The following is a 27,699-nucleotide window of genomic DNA, read 5'->3' as shown; positions in this document are numbered from 1 at the left end:
CTGGTTAGTGAGGTGTCTTTTTTTAAAAAAAAAATATTTAGGGATTCTAAATTTCCTACCTGATGTCTGCTGGCAAGCAGCTTTAGACTTTTGCACCAAAGTACAAAGGCCCATTTTTAAACCTTGAGAGTGATACATTACCTTTGTACAAAATTTCTACTTCTAGTATTGTGGTTGTGAATTGCAGAGTTCATCCAGAATTGACCCGTGTTGTTAACCACATACACCAATATGGAGTATGTTTATTGTCATGGAAATGTAAGAATCCTTATGTACCTGAAAAGGTGTCTGTGAGGTTTTTGATTATCATAAGTGCACAATATTTTCATTTCACAATTTGCCCAACTGACTAGACAGACTCAATCACTTCACTTCACTTTGCATTGCACTTTCAGCTGGAGGCGAAGGTGCACTGAGTAAGTCGTCTGAATATTGTTATCCTAATGTTAATAAAAAGTGTTCTAAGCTTGAGATCTGAAATACGTTGTTTAAAGATTGCTGTTGAGAGTGTATTCAACATGATAAAAGTTCAGTCTGAATTATACTTCATCAGATATTAGTAGGTGAATCTTACAAGTTTGGTGTGCTGGTCCTGTGTTGGCCACCAGTCACATTATCCTAAACTGGTGCAATTTCTCATAGAATTGGTAGTCACTGTAACATCTCTTTTCTGATTCACACCCCATTTCTTAAGTCACATCTCCAATATTGTAATCTCGACTTAACTCTGGAGAAAATCTCGTCACGGAATCTTACGGCTCCAAAGCCAGGATAAACCTCCTTTGGGTCCACATAAATTGCATCTTGTAATTTAATGTGCCCTAATTATGCCCTGACTATACTGAATGGGCAATCTCTGCACCCGAACATCAGTCAGTCAGATAAAACTGTCAGAGATGAGATGTGCAAGACGATGAGAGATTGTCGGAGAGGTACGGCATTAAGTGTGACGACACTCCACAGGTGGCCGCGGGCACGCCACCATCACCGCGCACGCTGAGCCGCGCGGTGCAGACACTGGCAGAACACAAGCGGCGCACGTGGGTGCTGTTCCCCAACTACACGCTGCCCGACCTGGCGTTCCTCCGCAAGCACCGGCACAGGGAGCTCGACTTCCTGCTGGCCCCCCAGAAGGTCGACACCGCCGCAACTGTCGCCGTCAGCACGACCGGCGGCAAGAGGCGGCCGCGCCCGCTGTCGTGTGACGACGTCGAGGCGCTCAGGAGGAAGGGCTTCGCCCACGTAAGGGACCGTGACTCGCTCGCCGTCCTGCTGCCGCGGGAGTACCGCCGCCTGCTCGAGGAGCCGGACACTAACAAGGCTGTCACTTCGGATTCCAGGTTGGTGGAGAAACAGTAGCAGGTTGGTACCTTGTCTGCTAAAAACCAGGAGTTCTCAGGGAAAATGAGTTTACGGCATTACTGGATAAGTTAGTAAAATCTCGGTGGAATTCTGAGACACTCTAGGGTATGTTCACGAAAAGAAATATTTGGACTAATTTTGTTACAAATCATTCTTAAAATTCTGCTTCGGAAACAATTGGTTGTGAGTCCGTCGTGTTGTAAGGATTGTGCAATACAGAATAAATGAGAGGTGGTTTCTGGAATGTTCCACACCCGAATAACTCGAGAATTGACATTTTTTGTGGAAGTAGATGTAGATGTAGAAGTTTTCTATGTATTCCGAACAAATATTAAATTCCTTGTAAACTATTAAGATAATTTCGATACACAGCACGCCAGTGTAAAATGTTGTTTAAAATTACTATACCACAAACTCCAGATAAACACCTATAGTTCTTGTTTTTAATTATTATAGTTTTTATTGGACATTGTTTCTGAGTAGCACATTACTTAAAATTGGAAATAATGCAATGAAATAAATATAGTTTCAAGCACAATTCATCTATTTCACAAATAATTCTCAACCATGAAGACAACATGTCTTATCCCATTGTCATAGAGAGAGAGCGAGAGTGTGACTACTTCTATAACAAAAGACATCAGGACCATAGACATCTGTTTTCATAGATAGTTCCTTCTTTTCATTGAGAGATGCACGTTCAAATTACTTGGACTAAAGGACAAGCATGTTCCTTGAAAATCATCATAAAAGAAAAAGAATTCTAAGTTATTCCTTGCTTAATCTGCAAGCTACAGCACGGTCATACAAGGAAAGGTGAAGAAAAAAACTGAATTGTTGTAAGGATGATCAGTCGCAGCTACCTCCATTGTGTTCCTTGGAAATGATGTTAGCTTCTTTATCTCCAAGTACCTACTGCAACCTACATCTCCAGGTCTAGGTCCTTTTACGCAATGCATGATTGGGAGTGTATATGCACATCAGAATTTCAGATACCATTGAATTTTGTCATTCACACAGAAATAAAAGTGGAGTTCTTAAATGCCTATAAAATATAAATACAGCTCCGAATTTGAAGATGAGTATTTAATATTAATGTTTTGGTTCTTTTTTCCTAATTTCCAAGAAAAGTGGTCTTGTGCAGACTTTCTCACATTGTCATTCTTGAAGTCAGTTATGACCATACAGTGAAGAGTGATTTCAGATGGAGTATGTCACTGCTGTTGTTGTTGTTCTTGTTGTCTTCAGTCCTGAGACTGGTTTGATGCAGCTCTCCACGCTACTCTATCCTGTGCAAGCTTCTTTATCTCCAAGTACCTACTGCAACCTACATCCTTCTGAATCTGCTTAGTGTATTCATCTCTTAGTCTCCCTCTACAATTCTTGTCCTTCACCCTTCCCTCCAATACTAAATTGGTGATCCCTTGATGCCTCGGAACATGTCCTACCAACCAGTCCCTTATTCTAGTCAAGTTGTGCCACAAATTCCTCTTCTTCCCAATTCTACTCAGTACCTCCTCATTAGTTACATGATCTACCCATTTAATTTTCAGCATTCTTCTGCAGCACCACATTTCGAGAGCTTGTACACTCTTTTTGTCTAAACTATTTATCGTCCATGTTTCACTTCCATACATGGCTACACTCCATACAAATACTTCTCTAAAAGACTTCATGACTTTTACTCGATGTTAACAAACTTCTCTTCTGCAGAAAAGCTTTTCTTGCCATAGGCAGTCTACATTTTATATCCTCTCTACTTCGACGATCGTCAGTTATCTTGCTTTCCCAAATAACAAAACCCATCTACTACTTTAAGTGTCTCATTTCCTGATATAATTCCCTCAGCATCACCTGATTTAATTCAACTACATTCCATTATCCTCGTTTTGCTTTTGTTGATGTTCATTTTATATCCTTCTCTCAAGACACCGTCCATTCCGTTCAACTGATCTCCCAGGTCCTTTGCTGTGTCTGCCAGAATTAAAATGTCATAGACAAACCTTAAAGTTTTTATTTCTTCTCCATGGATTTTAATTCCTTCTCCAAATTTTTCTGCTTGTTCAGTATGTAGATTGAATTGCATCAGGAATTGGCTACAACCTTGTCTCACTCTACTCCCAACCACTGCTTCTCTTTCATGTCCCTCGACTCTTATAACTGCTATCTGGTTTATGTACAAATTGTAAACAGCTTTTCGTTCCTTGTAATTTACCCGTCACCTGTAGAATTTGAAAGCGTTTATGCCATTCAGCACTGTCAAAAGCTTTCTCTTAGTCTACAAAAGCTAGAAATATAGGTTTGCCTTTCCTTAATCTATGATCTAAGATATTTATTTATTTATTGTCCTCTGGATCAATACCGTACATGAAATGCACATACATACATTTGATGTTGGACATTGTGATAATTTGCTGGCATGAAGTAATATGCCAAAAGTTTACACAAATATGAGCTTACATACATATTTTCTGAGACGTTATGGACACAAAAATTTATGGACAAACAAATTACATACTCATATAATAGAGGGAAACATTCCACGTGGGAAAAATGTATCTAAAAGCAAAGATGATGTGACTTACCAAATGAAAGTGCTGGCCGGTTGATTGACACACAAACAAACACAAACATACAAACAAAATTCAAGCTTTCGCAACCAATGGTTGCTTCATCAGGAAAGAGGGAAGGAGAGGGAAAGCCGAAAGGATGTGGGTTTTAAGGGAGAGGGTAAGGAGTCATTCCAATCCCGGGAGCGAAAGACTTATCTTAGGGGGAAAAAAGGACAGGTATACACTCTCTCTCTCTCTCTCTCTCTCTCTCTCTCTCTCACACACACACACACACACACACACACACACACACACACACACACACACCCATCCGCACATACACGGTCACAAGCAGACATTTTTAGACGCAAAGAGTTTGGGCAGAGATGTCAGTCGAGGTGGAAGTACAAAGGCAAAGATGTTGTTGAAAGACAGCGGAGGTTGAGGCCTGGCGGATAATGAGAAGGGCAAGCTCCCATCTCCGGAGTTCTGACAGGTTGGGTTTAGTGGGAAGTATCCAGATAACCCGGACAGTGTGTAACATTGTGCCAAGATGTGCTGGCCGTGCACCAAGGCATGTTTAGCCACAAGGTGATCCTCATTACCAACAAACACTGTCTGCCTGTGTCCATTCATGCGAATGGACAGTTTGTTGCGTTTACAAATGTCTGCTTGTGACTGTGTATGTGCGGATGGATATGTGTGTGTGTGCGCGTGTACACCTGTCCTTTTTTCCCCCTAAGGTAAGTCTTTCCGCTCCCGGAATTGGAATGACTCCTTACCCTCTCCCTTAAAACCCACATCCTTTCGTCTTTCCCTCTCCTTCCCTCTTTCCTCATGAAGCAACTGTTTGTTGCGAAAGCATGAATTTTGTGTGTATGTTTGTGTATTTATCGACCTGCCAGTGCTTTCGTTTGGGAAGTCACACCATCTTTGTTTTTAGATATAAATTACATATTCAGTTACACATTTGTATTTTAGTGCTATATTCCTCTGACACAGATAAGTCTTAGGGTCAGTTTTTCCTCACATGTTCCTTCACTTCTACAGAATCCAAACTGATCTTCCCCGAGATCAACTGCTACCAGTATTTTTTCCATTCGTCTCTAAAGAATTCGTGTTAGTATTTTGCAGCCGTGGCTTACTAAACTGATAGTTTGGTAATTTTCACACCTGTCAACACCTTTTCTCTTTGGGATTGGAATTATTATATTCTTCTTGAAGTCTGAGGGTATTTCGTCTGTCTCATACATCTTGCTCGCCAGATGGTAGAGTTTTGTCATGGCTGGCTCTCCCAAGGCTTTCAGTAGCTCTAATGGAATGTTGTCTACTCCGGAGGCCTTGTTTCAACTTTCATCTTTCAGGGCTCTGTTAAACTCTTCAAGCAGTATCATATTTCCCATTTCATCTTCATCTACGTCCTCTTCCATTTCCATAATATTGCCCTCAAGCACATCGCCCTTCTATAGATCCTCTTTATACTCGTTCCACCTTTCTACTTTCAGTTCTTTTTTTATAACTGGTTTTCCAGCTTAGCTCTTGATATTCATACAAGTGGTTCTCTTTTCTCCATAGGTCTCTTTAATTTTCCTGTAGGCAGGTTACCCCTAGTGATACATGCCTCTAGATCTGTCCTCTAGCCGTCTCTGCTTAGGCGTTTTGCACTTCCTGTCGATTACATTTTTGAGATGTCTTTATTCCTTTTTGCCTGCTTCGTTTACTGCATTTTTACATTTTCTCCTTTCATCAATTAAATTCAGTATCTCTACTGTTACCCAAGGATTTCTACTAGTCCTCGTCTTTTTACTTACTTGATCCTCTGCTGCCTTCACTATTTCATCTCTCAAAGCTACCCATTCTTCTTCTACTGTATTTCCTTTCCCCATTCTTGTCAATCGTTCCATAATGCTCTCCCTGAAACACTCCACAATCTCTGGTTCTGTCAGTTTATCCAGGTACCATCTCCTTAAATTCCCACCTTTTTGCAGTCTCTTCAGTTTTAAATCTGCACTTCATAACCAACAGATTGTGGTCAGAGTCCACGTCTGCCCCTGGAAATGTCTTACAGTTTTAAAATTGATTCATAAAACTCTTCCTTACCATTTTATACTCTATCTGAAATCTCCCAGTGTCTCCAGGCCTTTTCCACGATCCAACATTCTTTCATGATTTTTGAACCAAGTGTTAGCTATGATTAAATAATGCTCTGTGCAAAATTCTACCAGGCGTATTCCTCTTTCCCTTATCCCCAGTCCATATTCACGTACTTCTTTTCCTTTTCTTGGTATTGAATTCCAATAATACGTTAGCTGTGCTGTTCGTTGTAGCTTACCTGCAAAACTATTTCCTTATTGATTATTCAACCTACTCCTGCATTACCCCTATTTGATTTTGTGTTTATAACCCTGTAGTCGCCTGACCAGAAGTCTTGTTCATCATGCCACCGAACTTCACTAATTCCCATTATATCTGACTTTATTCTATCCATTTCCCTTTTTAAATTAACTAACCTAGCTGCCCAATTAAGGGATCTGAAATTCCACCCTCCGATTTGTAGAACGCCAGTTTTCTTTCTCCTGATAACGACATCCTCCTGAGTAGTCCCCACCCGGAGATCCGAATGGGGGACTATTTTACCTCCAGAATATTTTACCCAAGGGGACGCCATCATCATTTAACACTACAGTAAACCTTCATGCTTTTGGGAAAAATTAAGGGTGTATTTTCCATTTGCTTTCAGCTGTTTGCAGTACCGGCACAGCAAGGCCGTTTTGGTTAGTGTTACATGGCCAGATTAGTCAATCATCCAGACTGTTGACCTTGCAACTACTGAAAAGGATGCTGCCCCTCTTCAGGAACCACACGTTTGTCTGGCCTCGCAACAGATCCCCCTCCGTTGTGGTTGCACCTACGGTACGGCCATCTGTATCGCTGAGGCGCGCAAGCCACCCTACCAACGGCAAGGTCCATGGTTAATTGGGGTGGGGCTATTAATACATATACTTAAGGCTATCGCGCAGTGATAGCGAATGCTGGCTTATGACAGTGACAAAAGGGGTGGCAGTTATTGGTAAAATTGTGAATTGTAGTTGAGCTTGGAATAATGACTAGTATATGATGTGGTAACTCAAAGCTCTTACTTACAACATGTTTCAGGGATATCTGAAATTTCAAACTAGAAAAAGCCAGAAAACTCGAGGAAGGAAAAGTGTTTTGTTGTAACATCTGACACCCAGTGTAGACGAACTGGTACTCCAACGTGCCAACAAACTTGTAATTTATACAGATCAGTTTCGAGTGGTTACCGATGTCGTATCTCGCCTCACAGTTCCCACCCGTCATCGGGATTCCGCGGCTCCTCGACGCTGCTGAGTGACTCGAACCCCCTGCTGGTGTACCGCTACGAGAGTGAGTGCTCGGTCCAGCAGCAGCTGCAGCAACACAAGAAGAAGGCGGAGGGCAAGGTGTCACCACCCGCACTCGGCAAGCGTGGCATCCTGCGCCAGCAGCAGAAGGAAGACGGCACCGGCCGCCACCACCGCCACCGTCACCATCGCCACCACCACCTGCGGAAGCCGCCACCGCCACCTCTGGACCCAGATAAAGACCTCTGTGACGATGAAGAAGACTTTGATGAAGGTAGGGAAAGAGATGTGACAAAATTGTGATATCGTAGCATAAAACTTGAAGGGATTGAAAATATTGTAAATTTTCATCATAAAATATTAGTAAAACTTGTGCTCAAGTTGTAGTAAGAAATTAAAAGTGCCTTAATTACTAAGACAGGAATTATTGCTTTTTTATTTATTTTTGAGGGTTAGTGTTTATTCAAACTAGTTGTCTCACCCAATCTTCTTTTAAGTGATCAGTTGGTCACATTTTTTGAAATTTAGTACATGAATACTTGTCAATTGTTAATTTACTTGCTTTGAACAAATGCGAGAGCTTTTGTGGTTTCTAGGTGGAAATGTTGTTGTTCCCCCTTGTATCATAAAAATCATTAATGTCATAAAAAATGTAAACAGTACAGATAGTTCCTACGGTTATTGACTGTAAAACAATACCTCTCAAAGTTAATGACACACTGGATGATGAACTGCAGATATCGTTGGAGCTGTTGTGATGTAGGTGAATGAGACAAAGAAAATGGTATTGCAGTAGGTAATCAACATAAAAAAAATCCAAGCATTTCAGTCTGGGTAAGTATATTCACATTTATTCTACAGTAGGTTTAGCTTGATTATACAATAGAACATGAAATCTACTTTATTTCAAAATGGGTGCAGAGAGAAAAGGTAGTAAATTAAATTTCAAAAGTTGAGGTGAATTAGCACTGAAATTGGAGATATCTCGATCAGTTTGAGGCTATCCAAAGGCAGTTAACCTGATTTAAAGTTCTTGTGATTTATGTCAATAATTTCTGGTAGTAACTGACATGGTCTTCCAAGAAGGCCACAAATTCATTCATTCCCTCCCTATCTCCCTCCACACTCACTCCCTTTTTCAAAACTATCAAGTTGCATCAGAACTCTGATTCCGCATTACACTGTTCTTTCCTTGCAATTAGCAGGATGAATTAGTTCTCATGTTGATGTACAGAATGACATAGTGTTTAGTCACTCCCCAGGGAGGAATCCAAAGCTGTGCCCCATCTGTGTTGATCGTTAATTTGATGAACCATTGAATGCTGATCTTACATTCTACTGATATGTACTGAAATGTCACAATGCTGAATACAGTAAAGTGTATGCTGATTTTATTAGGTTGGTGCATAACTTAATAGCATTTTTGTTTTGCATGTTGGTATTCAGACTGCTATGGATTTATTTTTCATTTATCATTTGTTACTTTTAGTTCACTGTGTTGCTATTTGAGTTTACATATTGTCATTTGGTGATAGTGAATGGAGCTGTGGATACTAGAAAATGAGTCATGTGGAGAAATTAGAACATTTCTGACATATTCTTCTGTTTGAGTTCAGTAAAGGGACGACAGAAGAGGGTGCAGCCAGAAACATTTTCACCATATAAGGTGATAATGCCATTGGACAGAGCACAGCAAGGAAATCGATCATTTTAAGGAAGATCATTTTGGCATTAGTGATTCTCCTTGTTCAGGAAGACCTTCAGAGTTTGAAGAAGATGGTATAAACACATTAATTCACAATTATCTATGTTTGTGTACTCGAGAACTGCCAAATATGATAAACTGTGGTCATTCCACCATTGTGTGACATTTGCCTGCAACAGGGAAGGTTAAAAAATTGGTTGTGTGGGTACCATGTGCTCTAAGCCAAAATCACAAAAAACACCAGGTGGCAAGATGTGCATCTCTGCTAGCTCGTCATCAATTGCCTTCTGAACAGTACCAACCATTCATATCCTGTATCGTCCCTGGTGATGAGAATTGGTGTCTTAATGCTAACATAAGGAAAGAAACGAATGATTGAGACCAAACAAAGCAGCAATTCCCCGTACAAAGACTTGTGCACATCCGCAAAAGGTATTGTTACGCATAGGGTGGAACAGCGATGGTGTAGTGTACAATGAATTGTTTCCCTGAAGTGTATCACTGCAGACATTTATTGTCAACAACTGAAACACCTTAGAGGCGTGGTTCTAGGCACTTCAGTCCGGAACCGCGCTGCTGCTACGGTTGCAGGTTCAAATCCTGCCTCGGGCATGGATGTGTGTACTGTCCTTAGGTTAGTTAGGTTTAAGTACCGCATTTACTCGAATCTAACCCGCACATTTTTTTCCGGTTTTTGTAATCCAAAACACCGCCTGCGGCTTAGAATCGAGTGGAAAGCAAGCTGAAGTCTTAAAAAATGTTTGTGGGTGCCGCCACAACTAACTTCTGCCGTCAAATATATGTAGCGCTAGACAGGCATGCTTTGTAGGCACAAAGATAAATACTGGCACAAAAAACTCTGCGTCAGTAAATAAATTTTTTAAAAAAAGGTGGAAGATGAGCTTTTTTTCTCTGCCCCGAGTTTTGACCAGTGCATTTTCATATATTATCTAACGAAGTAAATACAAATTCTGTATTGTTCATCTTCGAATGTAGCAGAATTTCAATGTACTACAAAAATCCGACTGGCAAGACTGTTTAAGATGTTTGTCAATATGGCCAATTTTTTCCTACCTGTGAGAGGAGATAGTTGGCAATAGGAATCTGATGAAATGTCAATCACATGTAGTATTCTCTTCACCGTAAGAATAATACGAATATAAACATTTTGCCATGTATTCTTTCGTGTTTGCTGCTATCTCATTTAAATCCTGTCTGCCTAATAAACTATGAAACTAGAGTCGGACAACAGTAAATGCGGAAGAATATACATATTGTGTCATGTTTATATTCGTATTATTCTTATGCCTAATAGTGATTCAGTCAGAAATTAAGAACGGCAACTGACTAGATTTTTAAATCTAAGATGACTCTTAATTTCTGTGCAGAATTTGATGTACTAAAGAAGCTGTCGCAAAGATTTTCAAACGGAGAAAAATTTTCGCCTAACTCTCATTCAGAACATGTTCTATCATACACAGTCTATTATTTGGTTCTTGTTGATCAGTATCAAAGAAAGCAGCAGTGTAAGTAACAACAAATAACAGTCTCTTGCCATTGTTTCGCTAATGAGACGATTCCTCTCTTTTTTTAAAAAAAATTGTAAGCGGTGGTAGCGCACTCAAAAGCAAGCCATGCCGCGAGCGGTGACAGGCTGCAAACACGCACTATCAGAATGCGACAAACAATGCATGACACAGTACAGTAATGCATTTTCAGCTTAGAGTGATGTAAACACCTATAACAAAGAAAACGACACTTATCAGATCAAAGCAAAATAAGCAATCGATTCAAACCAGACGAAGCACGTGAAAAAGGAAGGGTACCCGTAAAAATACGGACGGAGCACCTGACACATAGCAATGGCTACCTGGTAAAGCTTAACTGCGAAGCTTACCACTCGAACCAAACTACTATAGCTCTATCGTCATTCATTCGACCTAAATTCTCTCTCGTATTACAATGGACCAACTTTGTTTCGATTTGGAGCTGCGGCCTAAAACTTCTCTGTCTCCTTGAATTTCGAGTCTCAAATTTCATGTGCAGCTTAGATTCGGGAATGTTTTTTTCCCTTTATTTCGAGTCTCATTTTTCTGGTGTGGTTTAGATTCGAATGCGGCTTAGATTGGAGTAAATACAGTAGTTCTAAGTCTAGAGGGACTGATGACCTCAGATGTTAAGTCTCATAGTGCTCAGAGCCATTTGAGCCTTAGAGGTGCAATCCGAGACCAGTGACCAGCAAGTCGGCTTGAAGTGACGCTACTCCACAGTAATGCCTGCCCACATTCTACTAGTTACAGAAAACATTTTACACGAATTGAGTTGAGAAGTCATTCCGCACCCACTTTATTCACCTGGTCCTGTGCTCTCAGATTTTCACCTTTTCCTCTCTCTGTCAAAGAGCTTTCAAGGAACTTCCTTTGCGGATGCAAATGTGCTCCAAACAGGGCTCAGTGAGTTTTTCACCTCAAAATCACGTGATTTCTACAGTTGTGGAGTTGAAAAGTTACTGAACATTATGACAGAATGTTGTAAATAATGAAGAAGAATATATTATTGATGACTAAAGTCTCCAGTTTATATATATGTGATGTTTTAAACTTACTGAAAAATGCTATGAACTTTTGCAATGACCCAATAGTTTATTATACGTAAGTTAAAAATACTCTTTGGAACAACTATCAGGATATTTATTTCCAGAAGGCAAAAGGAACAGTCCTGTTACTTACCAGGTATTTTAGAAAGCCAGAAACTGTTTCTATTCTTTCATTTTCAGTTTTCATGAGATTCAATTATTTACTCACAGACCGCATTTGGTTCCCATATAACAGGCAGCCAGTGGCAAAATGTCTTATCAGTAAGTAGTCTAACGCTGTTTTGTTTTCATACCGACACACACTGGCATTCTGTCCACAGGAGTGGACGCCGGCACAGATTCGAGCTACGAGGAGCCGCGGCCGCCCACGCCGCCCCTCCCCCGCAGTCCAGCAGCAGACGCCGTTCTGGGCCTCGACGGCCTGCTGAATGTGAGCGGGCTGTCCTCGGTGCTCGGGTCGGCAGAGAATCTCGAGGGCTGGGGAGACGACGACATGAAGAGGCTGAGGATGCAGGTGTGTGCCTTGTGGAGGGTCAGGGAGCGACCAGCTCGAGATGCCACGTTTCCTCCTGTCTCGCATTTGCTTACATTTGTGCAATGTGTGGGGTGCTATTGTAGATTGTTTTAATGCACTCAGTAGCTGTTAATAATAATGGTTTATTTGTCCATAATAACTTTTACAGTCGTGGACAGAGCTTCAGTCAGTACATACATGAACAATAAGAATAGTTTAGTAGTAGAAATAAAGTACATACAACATTAAAAGTCCTTGATGGAGTACAAATATTTAGCAATTAACAGCTGCTTCAATTTTATTTTAAATATGTTTCCTTTTAACATTTTTATGGTATTTGGCAGTCTGTTGTAAAAAAAAATCTTCCAGCAGAAAATGGATTATGATCGGTTGCTTTTTTATTTCTGAGTTTTATGTGCTAATCCTCTTCCTTCCTTGTATTATAACTATGGATATCACTATTTATTATACTGTGCTCCGTATTTTCTTTTACAAACAGTATAGTCCTTAGAACATATAATGAATACACTGTTAGTATATTATACTTAATGAAGTATTCTCTACAGGCTTGACATTTACTAATATTCGCTATTATCCTAATTGCTCTCTTCTGGGCCCTAAAAGCCCTATCCATGTATACCACCCCAAATCTCAATACCGTATTGTAGGTGGTAGTGTATAATACCAAAATAGATTTGTCTGAAGACTAGTGACGCTATTATGCTAGAAAGGCATTTTAGCAGGTAGGTATTACACGATCGTAGTTGATGTACTCCTTCCATGTAAGATGTTCGTCAACTATAATACCCAGGAATTTATGTTTACCAATTGTTTCACTTGACAACTCTGTCTCAGTATCCACTTGCCTTGATTTGTAATTTACCATAAACTCCAATAGAATTGTCTTTTCCTTATTTAATGCCAATTTATTTTTCGTCATATATTCTGTGATGAGGCTAGTGTTCTTCATATTATTTTGCACTGCTAGCTGTTCTGTATATTACAGAAAGTTCACAAGATTATGCAGAACAATGACGTCATACTGTTAGCAATCGAGATATATTTTTTCTGGTCGGGTTCTCCACCATCACTTTCTTCATGCAAATTCCCTAAATATTTGTCCCCTGCACCCTTCCTTCCCCCCCCCCCCCCCTCTCTCCCTTTGTTGCATCTTTCCCTTCCTCTGTCTCCGAGAATAGATTTAAACAGAGAGTTGTGTATCTCGTACAGGTGAGCAAGTTCCTGTGCGGACAGCGCAGCAATGTGATGGCCGACGTCTGCAACGGAGGGGCGCCACACAACACCCCGGAGCACAGGCACCTGCAAGGTGGCGTGGGAGTGGCCGGAGCTCCCCGCGGCAGTGGCGGCAGCTGCGACTGCTCGGGCGGCTCGGCATCCTCGTCCGGCCGATCTTCGTCCGGCAGCAACAGCGGCCGCAAGACTGTCAGCTTCCGGCTGAGCCTGCCAACACCCCCGAACTCTCCGTCTGCCGCGTTGCAGCACCAGCAGCGGCTCTGCCAGGTAAACCCGATGTCTCGTCACACTGTTCTGCCCGACAAGTACAGTTTCTGACGCGTTGCTCTCGAAAGTGTGACAGTATGAGGTATCGTTTAAAATTTGTGACTGTATGGAGGACTTGTATGTCTACATTTGCATCTATACTCTGCAAACCACCGTCAGGTGCATGGCAGGGGGTATGTCCCATTATACTAGTTACTCGAGATCCTTTCTGTTCACATATGAGGTGCAGGAAGAACGTTTGAGTGCCTCTGTGCACGCAGTAATTACTCTAATCTTACCCTCACAATCCCTACATGAAATGTAGGGGATGCAGTGTATTTCAAGAGACATAGTTTAACACCAGTTCTTGAAACTTTATTAATAGGTGTTCTCAGGATAGTTTATGTCTGTCTTGAATAGTCTTCCAGTTCAGTTCCTTCAGTATCTGACACTCTCCCACAGATCAAACAAATCTGTGAGCATTCATGTTGTCCTTCTCTGTAATCATTCAGTATATCCTGTTAGTTCTATTTGGTACGAGTCCCACACGTTTGAGAAATATTCTAGAAGTGGTTGCACGAGTGATTTTTAGGCAACCTCCTTCGAAGAGTGATTGCTCTTCCCCAGTATTCTGCCAATAAACTGAACTCTACCATCTGCTTTACCCACAACTGAGCCTAAGTGATATTCCATTTCATATCTGTACAGAGTTACATACAGATATTTGTATGAGTTGGCAAATTCCAACAGTGACTCATTGATATGGTAATCACAACATACTAAGTTTTGTTTTTTTTTCTTTTTGTGAAGTGTGCAATTTTACATTTGTGAACACTTAAAGCAGGTTGGCAATCTTTGCACCAGTTTGAAACCTTATCAGTATCTGACTGAATATGTATGCAGCCTCTTTCACACAGTACTTCATCACAGATAACAGCATCATCTGCAAAAAGTCTGAGGTTACTATTAATATTGTCTGCAAGGTGATTAATATACAACATGAACTGCATCTAGTGTCTGAATTTGAGCATTTGAAGCACACATTCATTGCCTGTTTCCGTCAGAAGGACAACTTCAACTGGTTCCCATGTCATGCAGGATGGCGTTTTACATTGCTTACTGCTGTTATCCAAGAATGTGTAAGATCATCGTGCACATGGGATTGTGCCCAGTTTTTTTGCCTATGCGAGAGATTAGCACTCCATACAGTGTCTGACATGTTGTAAGTTCTGTGATTATTGATCTGAAGATGGCCATGGAACTGGCTGAAACTGGTTATCTGTGTAACAAAACTTGGGATCTGGGCGATGTCAAGTAATCATAACAATATTATTTTATTGAAGCATGCCACTGTGAAATACTCGGAGGACAAAAATGAATTTGCTAAATCATGAAAACAAGATGAACACGAGGAAAGACAGACATAACCAAGATCATATGACTTAAGAGTGCATATCAGTATTTATTTTAATCGGCCCTCCGGAGCAGATACAATACTCCAGTGTGTTTTTCATTCCTGTGTGTTATGTTACATTTCAATCTTTAATTAACTGATCACCAAAAATCTTAGCTGCCATGCACTGGTACTTCAAAGATATGTGATGTGTATTTAATGACCGATTTTCGAGTACATATGTATACATTATGTACTTTGAGTATTGTGATGTACTGTTTTTCGTATGCCCAGCACTTTTGTATAAAACTTTGAATGATGTTTTCTTTATCTTTTTGAGAGGTATACTGAAATGACGTGTAGATCGAAAGTGATTTTAACAGAAGCTAATTCATTCCACTCTGTTTTAAGAATGACTTTCTGTAAACACTGAATAGCCATTTCTCATACCCTCCTATAGTGTCATGTTGTAATGTTATGTTTTTGTGCCTCAGTACCAATGTAACTGATATTCAGAATATTGCACATTGCTCCTTCCTCTTCTTACAGGGGAAGCTGGCAGACAATGAATCTAGTCCATGTGAGAAGGCTGTGAGGCCGGCATCTCTCCTGACACATGTACACAGTCCATCTGTGCCTCTGGCAGCAATCGACATTGCACAAAAGAGGGGTAAGTTTCCAATACAGTTGTGCACAAATTGTTTTGATGAAGTGGTAGTTAAGCGGAAAAAAAGGGGAGGGGATTGATCCACAGGTGATGTAGTCTCCTGTGGTAGTTTGGTCAGATGTCATCTTTCATACTTCTTACAATAGGACAGATACAATCAATGTTCAGTCGTTTGTTTGCAAAGCTGCCTTAGTGCCATCAGTTGTACTTGTGCTGATTTTATGAATTTTTGGATGAGAATCCTATCAACTGGTTTTAAGTTGCACGAGCTGAACATAAATGACAAAAGTGCGAGTAAACTTGACCACCCAAATGCCTAAAACTCGTTGCGTAGGTCCTAACATCTGTAAGACCCACATTCAACTTTCTGCAGCGCCCTCACAACTAGCCACAATCTCACCCTACCTAATCTCTGAATGTAAAGTTAATACCACCGCAATAAAAAATAAATAAAACAAAAAATCCCAAGTGAACAAAAAGTTACAGCAGAAATAGTTCACATCTCTCATAAGAAAAATCTGCAGTTCATCTGAGACAATTGCTTGTGTTCCAAAGCAGTTAGCTTACAAAGTATGAAAACTACAAAACAAAAGCTTAATGGCATAATAATGCGTCGGAGTTATAGTGTGACCAGTAACCTATGACTAGATAAGAGGATATGAGAGTAAATACAGATTTTGACCAGAAAAATAAATAGCAGTAAGTAATAATTTTTTATTGTAAAAATTTTGGCATGAACAATTTTCTAAACTGTAAATACTGTGTATAAAAACTGCAAAAGTTCAGTCGATGTGTGTGTTCCCAATAAAGTACACTCCTGACAAGATGAACTCTTCTTAATTCCCAATTTGACACCAACATGTACTAAATCACCACCCTGACAACTTGCAGTTACAACCAGATTTTATTACACATTGAATATACGTCAGACACTAAAGTAGAATGCATATTTATATTTGACATCCAGTTCAGGTTATAACATTCAACCAAATAAACAAAATGCTATTACAAAAAGACACAGTACATATTGATATTATTGCTATGTATTACATTAGCTGCTGATATTCCTTGGAGCTCTGCATGTCAGAGCAATCTCTTTGCTGCACTTGTGACGATGTCGAGCACAGTGCTACAGTTAATATCTATGCACAAAGTCCATTAGGAATACTTCAAGCAAATAAATAGACCAACCGTGACAGAACATGCTCCCTAAATAATCTTCATAAACAACGAAGATAGTTCTAAATCTCAGAATGACTTATCTTGTCAACTCTTCCAAATCATACAACTAAAATAATGGAAAATCCAGGCTGGAATAATGACAATTTATGAAAGGGATATATTGCTACTCAACATATAGCGAAGTTGAGTCACAAACAAAGACTGTCAAACAAGTAAGCTAAGTAAGATTTCAGCCAAAAGGCCCACTTCCAAATTATATAACATACATACAAAATGTACAATTATGTACACTTATTTATTTATATTCAATCATTTTTTTTTTCCTTTGTGGAAATTCTTACCAATAAAATAGCGGGAAATCTCACGCCCTCTCAAAACAAAATTATTAACACAGTTCAAATCCACTGAAGTTGCCTTAAAGTAAAAGCGAAACACACCCGGAATGTAAACAGACATAGAATGCAGCAAGGGATATGCAATTCAATTTATGAAACAAAAGTATGTAGCAGTTGAAAAGTGAGGGAAACTGATAGATGTTGATTCTTCCACCCTTCGTGTTTCCTCTTTGTGAGATGCAGTGAGCAGCCTTTTGAATAGGCAATGTTGCCACAGTATCATTTTCTTCATCATCGTCGTCACTATTTTGTTTACGTCGTATGATGGTCTTGTAAGTTGAAAATTTCTTAATGAGATAACTAAATAGTGTAAAACATTAACAGTTAGCTTTGTAATCCATAAATAACTGCTGTGATTTGGCAGAGGTACTGTAGTAGTCCCGTGAAGGTATTAATAATGGGGATGTAATGCACGGTGGTAGAGGTAATGTGGTTCCAGTTTTAACTTAGGCTTCAGTAAAAGTTTCAGTTATGTGTTGTTGGGGCTCTGTGAACTAAACTGTTAAGTGATGTTGAGATTTACACATCTTATAAAATGTGCCATTGCTGGAGGCTCTAAATTTCTGTTCTCTAGGAAGACAATTTGACTTTGGTAGAAATTAATGAAATCTTCGCATCTAGCTGATACAGAATTCTTCATTGCAGGAAACATCTGGTTGGATTATGTTTTCTTCTGGTGCTAAGATTGGTTTTTGCTCTCTGCCATGACACTGAGGCACTAGTAAAACATGTTAGCCTGAGGCTAGTCATTTTTTCTTAAACTAACTTAAGAGATGCTTCCAGAAATGTCTCTGGAAAATAAGGATGGAAGCTGAAGTAACAAATTAAAATTTATGCCAAGGCTGGGACTTGAATCCGGGTATCCTGCTTACTGGGCAGATATGCTATCCACTACACAATCCTGACATTTTGGCTAACATAGCTGCACGGATTACCCTAGCCCAGTGACCTCCCTAAAACAAACTTCAGTTCACACCTCAGCCCATCTCGGTTTTCCCCATCTTAAATTGTCAGTGTTACCGAGGCTCTCTGATTTTTTAATATCTCCCCAACTTGGTATGTAAAGGAGGGAATCCTGCCTGTACCTCAGACTTGGGTGATCTGCTGATCTGACAGAATTAAATTTTCTCGGTGACAAGTAGAGTTTCAACTTTATCGAAGAGCCTCGGCAATACTGACAATTTAAGGAGGGGAGAATTGAGATGGGCTGAGGTGTGAATTGAAGTTTGTGTTAGAGAGGGCATTGGACTAAGGTAATCATTGCTGCTGTATTAGCCACAGTGCCAGGGTAGTGTAGTGAATAGCATATCTGTCAAGTAAGCAGATGACCCGGGTTCAAGTCCCAGCCTTGACACAAATTTTAATTCAGTACTTCATCTTCTATCCTCACTGGAGATACAATTGAGATTCAGTATGTCTCAAGGAAAATGTAATTGGGAAAACATTATTACGGCATCCGAAGGCTGCTATACTTAAGTCTTGGAATAGTAAACAGTAAATGAAAATCATTAATGATGGCAAGTAGCCATCTGGTGATGTTACAATCTGATGCTGTCGTCGTCAGTCCTGAGACTGGTTTGATGCAGCTCTCCATACTACTCTATCCTGTGCAAGCTTCTTCATCTCCCAGTACCTACTGCAGCCTACATCCTTCTGAATCTGCTTAGTGTATTCATCTCTTGGTCTCCCTCTACAATTTTTACCCTCCATGCTGCCCTCCAACACTGAATTGGTGATCCCTTTATACCTCAGAACATGTCCTACCAACCGATCCCTTCTTCTAGTCAAGTTGTGCCACAAACTCCTCCCCAATTCTATTCAATACTTCCTCATTAGTTATGTGATCTACCCATCTAATCTTCAGCATTCTTCTGTAGCACCACATTTCAAAAGCTTCTATTCTCTTCTTGTCTAAACTATTTATCATCCACGTTTCACTTCCATAACATGGCTACACTCCATACAAATACGTCAGAAACGACTTCCTGACACTTACATTTATACTCGATGTTAACAAATTTCTCTCCTTCAGAAAAGCTTTCCTTGCCATTGCCAGTCTACATTTTATATCCTCTCTACTTCGATCATCATCAGTTATTTTGCTCCCTAAATAGCAAAACTCCTTTACTACTTTAAGCGTCTCATTTCCTAATCTAATTCCCTCAGCATCACCCGACTTAATTCGACTACATTCCATTATCCTTGTTTTGCTTTGGTTGATGTTCATCTTATACCCTTCTTTCAAGACACTGTCCATTCCGTTCAACTGCTCTTCCAAGTCCTTTGCTGTCTCTGATAGGCTGGTGGAAAAGAATTGTACTAAACTGTTCCCTACTGCACTCAGCTTGAGGAATCTCATTATGTGAAAAATGGAAGTGTGTTAAAATATGTCAGAAGCAGTATATCTAGTTACTAACAGACTACAGTGAAAAGCTAATAGTAATTATCTTCTCATCGCAGAGCTGGTGACGGCGGTGGGGGATGCGGTGGAACAGGTGGTGAGCCACTTCTCGGCGGCGGAGAACCGGCAGCATTGCTGCACGCTGGGCGACTCGGTGCGCACGCCGGCGGTGGCACGCATCGCGCTCGGCAAGCTCTGCCCCGCGCTCTACGCCGCCCTCTGCGATGGCCTGCGGCCTGAGCTGGACACCGCTTTCGGCCCGATTCCCAACTCCCTCTGGCAGGTCGTCGAGGCTTCCGCCCAGAAAGGTGAGGCCGACAGGACTCCCATCGCTGGATGCCTTTATTTTTGTGCGCATTTTGTGTCATGTGAACACATTCGGTAGAAATTTTTCTGAGGACTGTCCGTGTGTTTCTTCTGTGAGAATACGTTGCTGCCACATAAAGATTACACTCGGTACTGCCGGCGCAGACATTGTACCACTTATGTCTCGCTCAAGGATTGAGGCGAGGCTTCGACCATACAAATGTGACCTGTCAATTGAGTTGAGACTTTGCAGCAATACAAATGGGTTGTTTGCTAATTTGTCCATCCTCGGAACAATAACGTGCACCGGTAGGAATATCAACAATGTAGAAAAAGAAAGATTGTTGCTTACCTTATAGAAGACACGTTGAGCTGTAGACAGGCATAATTACAAGACATTTAAATAGAGCTTTTGGCCACAGCCTTCATCACAGTGCGAGATGGTGGCGGCGGCGGCAGTCGTGTGTGCGTGAGGTGTGCCTGCTTGTGTGTATGAATGGTGTGTGTTTCTCTGTTGCTGATTATGGCTGTGGCCGAAAACTCTATGTAAAGTCTCTTTTTGAATTGTGCATGCTTGCAACTTAACTTGTCTTCCGTACAGCAAGTAGCAGTCTGTCTTTTCCTACATTGTTGATATCATTGTGGTAATTTTTCAGATATATTCTGTATGCTTCTGTAGTGTCTTATGAATATTTGTTTTCTTTCTGTACTTTTTAATATTTTTTTATACTACAATGTATCATGGAATATTGTCATTGATGTATAAAATTAGTCCGTTATTGCAGGATGTATCGTCATTGCACGGCAGAAACTCTGGGCACATTGCACTTTTAAATTATCGTCACAGGTTTAGATGCGCATATTTGCTGTAGCACTTAATATCATTGCTTGGAGACCAAACAATTGAAGCCTTTAGACACATTATATCTCATAAAACAAATTTCTATAACCGAGATCTAACGTGGATCATCAGTGACTGGAACATAGCTAGCTAACTTAAACACATGGGCGTTTTACTTTACTGTACATTGTGATTTTTAAACCGAAAAATCATCTGTGAGTGCTACATATGCAGTTGTGGCCTTTTATCCACTAATATTACAACTTGGCATAAGGTTGCAACTCACAGTGAACAAGCTTTGCTTCTCATTTCTTGATGTGAGAAAATTCAAACATGACACATTGCTTTATTTGTAATAGTATTTCAACAGTACACTCACCACATAGAGCAGGCATTGAGTCACAGACTGACTTAATAAAAAGGTCTGCTAAAATATTAAAGCTTGTGGACAAAGCCATTTTTCTGAAGTAGAAAATAAGCACACGTTCACACAAGCTCAACTTGGCGAGGGCCAAAGTCTCTGGGTGCTGGAACCCCAGTGTACAGAGACTGTGGCCGTATGTATGTTTTGTGCTTGTAATGAGCAGAGCCAGCAACACATGACAACATTGACAGCTGCTCTGTAGAGCCCACAGCTCTGAATGATACTTCTCTGCTTTCTAAAGTCTGCCAGTTTCATCTTTACATAGAATTAACTTGCAGCTGTTTTTTTTTTTTTTTTTTTTTTTTTTTTTTTTTTTTTTTTTTTTTTTTTTTTTTTTTTTTTTGGACAGGATAGCTCAAATGTAACGCCACATTGCAGGAATTGAGGGGTCGGTATTGTTAGAACAGTAATGAAATATAATTCATCACAGTTTGTTATTTACAGCAATTATATTTTAAATTGGTAATTTTACATCTAAATTCATTCCAAATTTTGTATTTACGGTTTGTAACAAGACTTTTAACACATTTTTTACAATTTTTTTATAATTAAAAATTCAACTGATACTTTCATTATTCATGAAATATGTTTTGGAAGGTGTTGAAATGATGCGTGCTTTTCATTAAAATGATGAGTGTTTTTCATTAAGAAGGAACCATTAATAAAATAAGAAATGTTAAAAGCTTTTCATCCTAAATCAATGTATCAAAAAATACAAGTGGTGTAGGTTGTTCACTAACCGATTGCATTACAGTATCCAACTGACTGACCTCTTGAGGTCATGTGGTGCTAATTTATCAATATATCTAGCCTCTGTTGGCCACCAGTGATGTTATGTAGTCCCCTTGCTGACCTACCATTCCTCTTTTCTCTCTCACACCTTATGCTCTGTACTGCATTTGGAATGCTGTCTCAACATCGTTATTATCCTGAACTTATAATAGTACAATAGAGGCTTTCATAACTGGTATGTGTGTTTTTGGTTATTTTTGCCTTGAACCCTAGCCTAATGCCCATAAATCAAAAATTGTCGTTGTTTTCCATTTTATGTACAGTATTTCTGAGGCACTAAGCAGATTCGAAAGGGTGTAGGCTGCAGTACGTACTGGGAGATGAAGCAAAAGTAGCATGGAAAGCTGCATCAAACCAGTCTCAGGACTGAAGACCACAACAGAAACAATTTCTGAGACCACCCCAATTATTTTCAGGTGCTCCAAGTTGTATAATTACATATGCTCATTGCAGACTCCAATTCCTGACGCCCTTCCATGCTTGTCTGTTTCTCTGAGTCCACATCGGTATTTTGTGAAATACCCATTTGGCATATATATATATATATATATATATATATATATATATATCCATCCGCACATACACAGACACAAGCAGACATATTTAAAGGCCTTTGTGTGTGTGTGTGCGAGTGTACACCTGTCCTTTTTTTCCCCTAAGGGAAGTCTTTCCGCTCCCGGGATTGGAATGACTCCTTACCCTCTCCCTTAAAACCCACATCCTTTCATTTTTCCCCCTCCTTCCCTCTTTCCTGACGAAGCAACTGCCAGTTGCGAAAGCTCGTAATTCTGTGTGTGTGTTTGTGTGTTTTGTTCATGTGCCTGTCTGCCAGCGCTTTCCCGCTTGGTAAGTCTTGGAATCTTTGTTTTTAATATATTTTTCCCATGTGGAAGTTTCTTTCTGTTTTATTTACATTGTCATATATATATATATATATATATATATATATATAGAAAGAAACTTCCACATGGGAAAAATATATTAAAAACAAAGATTCCAAGACTTACCAAGCGGGAAAGCGTCGGCAGACAGGCACATGAATAAAACACACAAACACACACACAGAATTACTAGCTTTCGCAACCGATGGTTGCTTCTTCAGGAAGGAGAGGGAAAGACGAAAGGATGTGGGTTTTAAGGGAGAGGGTAAGGAGTCATTCCAATCCCGGGAGCGGAAAGACTTCCCTTAGGGGGGGGAAAAAAAAAAGGACAGGTGTACACTAGCGCACGCACGCACGCACGCACGCACACACACACACACACACACACACACACACACACACACACACACACACACACACACATCCATCCGCACATACACAGACACAAGCAGACATATTTAAGCAAAGAGTAATGGCAGAGATGTCAGTCGAGGCGGAAGTACAGAGGCAAAGAAGTTGTTGAAAGACAGGTGAGGTATGAGCGGCGGCAACTTGAAATTAGCGGAGGTTGAGGCCTGGCGGATATCGAGAAGAGAGGATATACTGAAGGGCGAGTTCCCATCTCCGGAGTTCGGATAGGTTGGTGTTGGTGGGAAGTATCCAAATAACCCGGACGGTGTAACACTGTGCCAAGATGTGCTGTCCGTGCACCAAGGCATGTTTATCCACAGGGTGATCCTCATTACCAACAAACACTGTCTGCCTGTGTCCATTCATGCGAATGGACAGTTTGTTGCTGGTCATTCCCACATAGAAAGCATCACAGTGTAGGCAGGTCAGTTGGTAAATCACGTGGGTGCTTTCACACGTGGCTCTCCCTTTGATCGTGTACACCTTCCGGGTTACAGGACTGGAGTAGGTGGTGGTGGGAGGGTGCATAGGACAGGTTTTACACCAGGGGCGGTTGCAAGGGTAGGAGCCAGAGAGTAGGGAAGGTGGTTGGGGGATTTCATAGGGATGAACCAAGAGGTTACGAAGGTTAGGTGGACAGCGGAAAGACACTCTTGGTGGAGTGGGGAGGATTTCATGAAGGATGGATCTCATTTCGGGGCAGAATTTTAGGAAGTCGTATCCCTGCTGGAGAGCCGCATTCAGAGTCTGATCCAGTCCCGGGAAGTATCCTGTCACAAGTGGGGCACTTTTGGGGTTCTTCTGTGAGAGGGGCTGAGGAAGTGGCTCTGATTATCTGCTTCTGTACCAGGTCGGGAGGGTAGTTGCGGGATGCGAAAGCTGTTTTCAGGTTGTTGGTGTAATGGTCCAGGGATTCAGGACTGGAGCAGATTCGTTTGCCATGAAGGCCTAGGCTGTAGGGAAGGGACCATTTGATATGGAATGGATGGCAGCTGTCATAATGGAGGTACTGTTGCTTGTTGGTGGGTTTGATGTGGACGGATGTGTGAAGCTGGCCATTGGACAGATGAAGGTCAACGTCAAGGAAAGTGGCATGGGATTTGGAGTAGGACCAGGTGAATCTGATAGAACCAAAGGAGTTGAGGTTGGAGAGGAAATTCTGGAGTTGTTCTTCACTGTGAGTCCAGATCATGAAGATGTCATCAATAAATCTGTACCAAACTTTGGGTTGGCAGGCTTGGGTAACCGAGAAGGCTTCCTCTAAGCAACCCATAAATAGGTTGGCATACGAGGGGGCCATCCTGGTACCCATGGCTGTTCCCTTTAATTGTTGGTATGTCTGGCCTTCAAAAGTGAAGAAATTGTGCGTCAGGATGAAGCTGGCTAAGGTGACGAGGAAGGAGGTTTTAGGTAGGGTGGCAGGTGATCGGCGTGAAAGGAAGTGCTCCATTGCAACGAGGCCCTGGACGTGCGGAATATTTGTGTATAGGGAAGTGGCATCAATGGTTACAAGGATAGTTTCCGGTGGTAACAGACTGGGTACGGATTCCAGGCGTTCGAGAAAGTGGTTGGTGTCTTTGATGAAGGATGGGAGACTGCATGTAATGGGTTGAAGGTGTTGATCTACGTAGGCAGAGATACGTTCTGTGGGGGCTTGGTAACCAGCTACAATGGGGCGGCCAGGATGTTTGGCTTTGTGAATTTTAGGAAGTAGGTAGAAGGTAGGAGTGCGAGGTGTCGGTGGGGTCAGGAGTTTGATGGAGTCGGGTGAAAGGTTTTGTAGGGGGCCTAAGGTTCTGAGGATTCCTTGAAGCTCCGCCTGGACATCAAGAATGGGATTACTTCGGCAAACTTTGTATGTAGAGTCGTCTGAAAGCTGACGTAGTCCCTCAGCCACATACTCCCGACGATCAAGTACCACGGTCGTGGAACCCTTGTCAGCCGGAAGAATGATGATGGATCGGTCAGCTTTCAGATCACGGATAGCCTGGGCTTCGGCTGTGGTGATGTTGGGAGTAGGATTAAGGTTTTTCAAGAAAGATTGAGAGGCAAGGCTGGAAGTGAGAAATTCCTGGAAGGTTTGGAGAGGGTGATTTTGAGGAAGAAGAGGTGGGTCCCGCTGTGATGGAGGATGGAACTGTTCCAGGCAGGATTCAATTTGGATAGTGTCTTGGGGAGTTGGATCATTAGGAGTGGGATCAGGATTATTTTTCTTTGTGGCAAAGTGATATTTCCAGCAGAGACTACGAGTGTAGGACAGTAAATCTTTGACAAGGGCAGTTTGGTTGAAGCTGGGAGTGGGGCTGAAGGTGAGGCCTTTAGATAGGACAGAGGTTTCGGATTGGGAGAGAGGTTTGGAGGAAAGGTTAACTGCTGAATTGGGGTGTTGTTCCAGATTGTGTTGACTAGAATTTTGAGGTGTTGGGGGGAGTGGAGCTACAGCCTAGGCCTTCATGGCAAACAAATCTGCTCCAGTCCTGAATCCCTGTACCATTACACCAACAACCTGAAAACAGCTTTCACATCCTGCAACTACCCTCCCGACCTGGTACAGAAGCAGATTACCAGAGCCACTTCCTCATCCCCTCAAACCAAGAACCTCTCACAGAAGAACCCCAAAAGTGCCCCACTTGTGACAGGATACTTCCCGGGACTGGATCAGACTCTGAATGTGGCTCTCCAGCAGGGATACGACTTCCTAAAATCCTGCCCCAAAATGAGATCCATCCTTCATGATATCCTCCCCATTCCACCAAGAGTGTCTTTCCGCCGTCCACCTAACCTTCGTAACCTCTTGGTTCATCCCTATGAAATCCCCAAACCACCTTCCCTACCCTCTGGCTCCTACCCTTGCAACCGCCCCCAGCGTAAAACCTGTCCTATGCGCCCTCCCACCACCACCTACTCCAGTCCTGTAACCCGGAAGGTGTACACGATCAAAGGCAGAGCCACTTGATTTACCAACTGACCTGCCTACACTGTGACGCTTTCTGTGTGGGAATGACCAGCAACAAACTGTCCATTCGCATGAATGGACACAGGCAGACAGTGTTTGTTGGTAATGAGGATCACCCTGTGGCTAAACATGCCTTGGTGCATGGCCAGCACATCTTGGCACAGTGTTACACCGTCTGAGTTATCTGGATACTTCCCACCAACGCCAACCTATCCGAACTCTGGAGATGGGAACTTGCCCTTCAATATATCCTCTCTTCTCGTTATCCACCAGGCCTCAATCTCCGCTAATTTCAAGTTGCCGCCACTCATACCTCACCTGTCTTTCAACAACATCTTTGCCTCCACACTTCCGCCTCCACTTACATCTCTGCCCTTACTCTTTGCCTTTAAATATGTCTGCTTGTGTCTGTGTATGTATGTATGGATGGATGTGTGTGTGTGCGTGTGCGGGTGTGCGTGCGGGTGTGCGTGCGGGTGTGCGTGCGGGTGTGCGTGTGGGTGTGCGTGTGGGTGTGCGTGTGGGTGTGCGTGTGGGTGTGCGTGTGGGTGTGCGTGTGGGTGTGCGTGTGGGTGTGCGTGTGGGTGTGCGTGTGGGTGTGCGTGTGGGTGTGCGTGTGGGTGTGCGTGTGGGTGTGCGTGTGGGTGTGCGTGTGCGTGTGCGTGTGCGTGTGCGTGTGCGTGTGGGTGTGCGTGTGGGTGTGCGTGTGGGTGTGCGTGTGGGTGTGCGTGTGGGTGTGCGTGTGGGTGTGCGTGTGGGTGTGCGTGTGGGTGTGCGTGTGGGTGTGCGTGTGGGTGTGCGTGTGGGTGTGCGTGTGGGTGTGCGTGTGGGTGTGCGTGTGGGTGTGCGTGTGGGTGTGCGTGTGGGTGTGCGTGTGGGTGTGCGTGTGGGTGTGCGTGTGGGTGTGCGTGTGGGTGTGCGTGTGGGTGTGCGTGTGGGTGTGCGTGTGGGTGTGCGTGTGGGTGTGCGTGTGGGTGTGGGTGTGGGTGTGCGTGTGGGTGTGCGTGTGGGTGTGCGTGTGGGTGTGCGTGTGGGTGTGCGTGTGGGTGTGCGTGTGGGTGTGCGTGTGGGTGTGCGTGTGGGTGTGCGTGTGGGTGTGCGTGTGGGTGTGCGTGTGGGTGTGCGTGTGGGTGTGCGTGTGGGTGTGCGTGTGGGTGTGGGTGTGGGTGTGGGTGTGGGTGTGGGTGTGGGTGTGGGTGTGGGTGTGGGTGTGGGTGTGGGTGTGGGTGTGGGTGCGGGTGCGGGTGCGGGTGCGGGTGCGGGTGCGGGTGCGGGTGCGGGTGCGGGTGCGGGTGCGGGTGCGGGTGCGGGTGCGGGTGTGGGTGTGGGTGTGGGTGTGCGGGCGCGCGCGTATTCGAGCGAGTGAGTATATACGTATCCTTTTTTCCCCCTAAGGTAAGTCTTTCCGCTCCTGGGATTGGAATGACTCCTTACCCTCTCCCTTAAAACCCACATC

The 27,699-nt window shown here is 42.4% G+C and overlaps 1 protein-coding gene across 10 annotated transcripts in view; it reads left to right on the top strand.

Annotated features, from left to right (window-relative positions):
- Positions 1 to 27,699, top strand: part of LOC126293690 (uncharacterized) — a 667,805-nt gene that overhangs the window by 591,723 nt on the left and 48,383 nt on the right. For all 10 annotated transcript variants that reach the window (XM_049986991.1, XM_049986986.1, XM_049986989.1 and 7 more), the window contains 6 exons: positions 964 to 1,340; positions 7,243 to 7,553; positions 11,901 to 12,094; positions 13,325 to 13,615; positions 15,537 to 15,657; positions 19,692 to 19,940. In XM_049986991.1, coding sequence (XP_049842948.1) covers positions 964 to 1,340; positions 7,243 to 7,553; positions 11,901 to 12,094; positions 13,325 to 13,615; positions 15,537 to 15,657; positions 19,692 to 19,940 — 1,543 coding nt within the window. The remainder of the gene's footprint in view (positions 1 to 963; positions 1,341 to 7,242; positions 7,554 to 11,900; positions 12,095 to 13,324; positions 13,616 to 15,536; positions 15,658 to 19,691; positions 19,941 to 27,699) is intronic.

This window comes from Schistocerca gregaria, chromosome 10 (assembly GCF_023897955.1).
Source record: "Schistocerca gregaria isolate iqSchGreg1 chromosome 10, iqSchGreg1.2, whole genome shotgun sequence".
Lineage (NCBI taxonomy): Eukaryota > Metazoa > Arthropoda > Insecta > Orthoptera > Acrididae > Schistocerca > Schistocerca gregaria.
The sequence above is the reverse complement of the archived record's forward strand: the minus strand, read 5'-3'. Positions and strand labels throughout refer to the sequence as shown.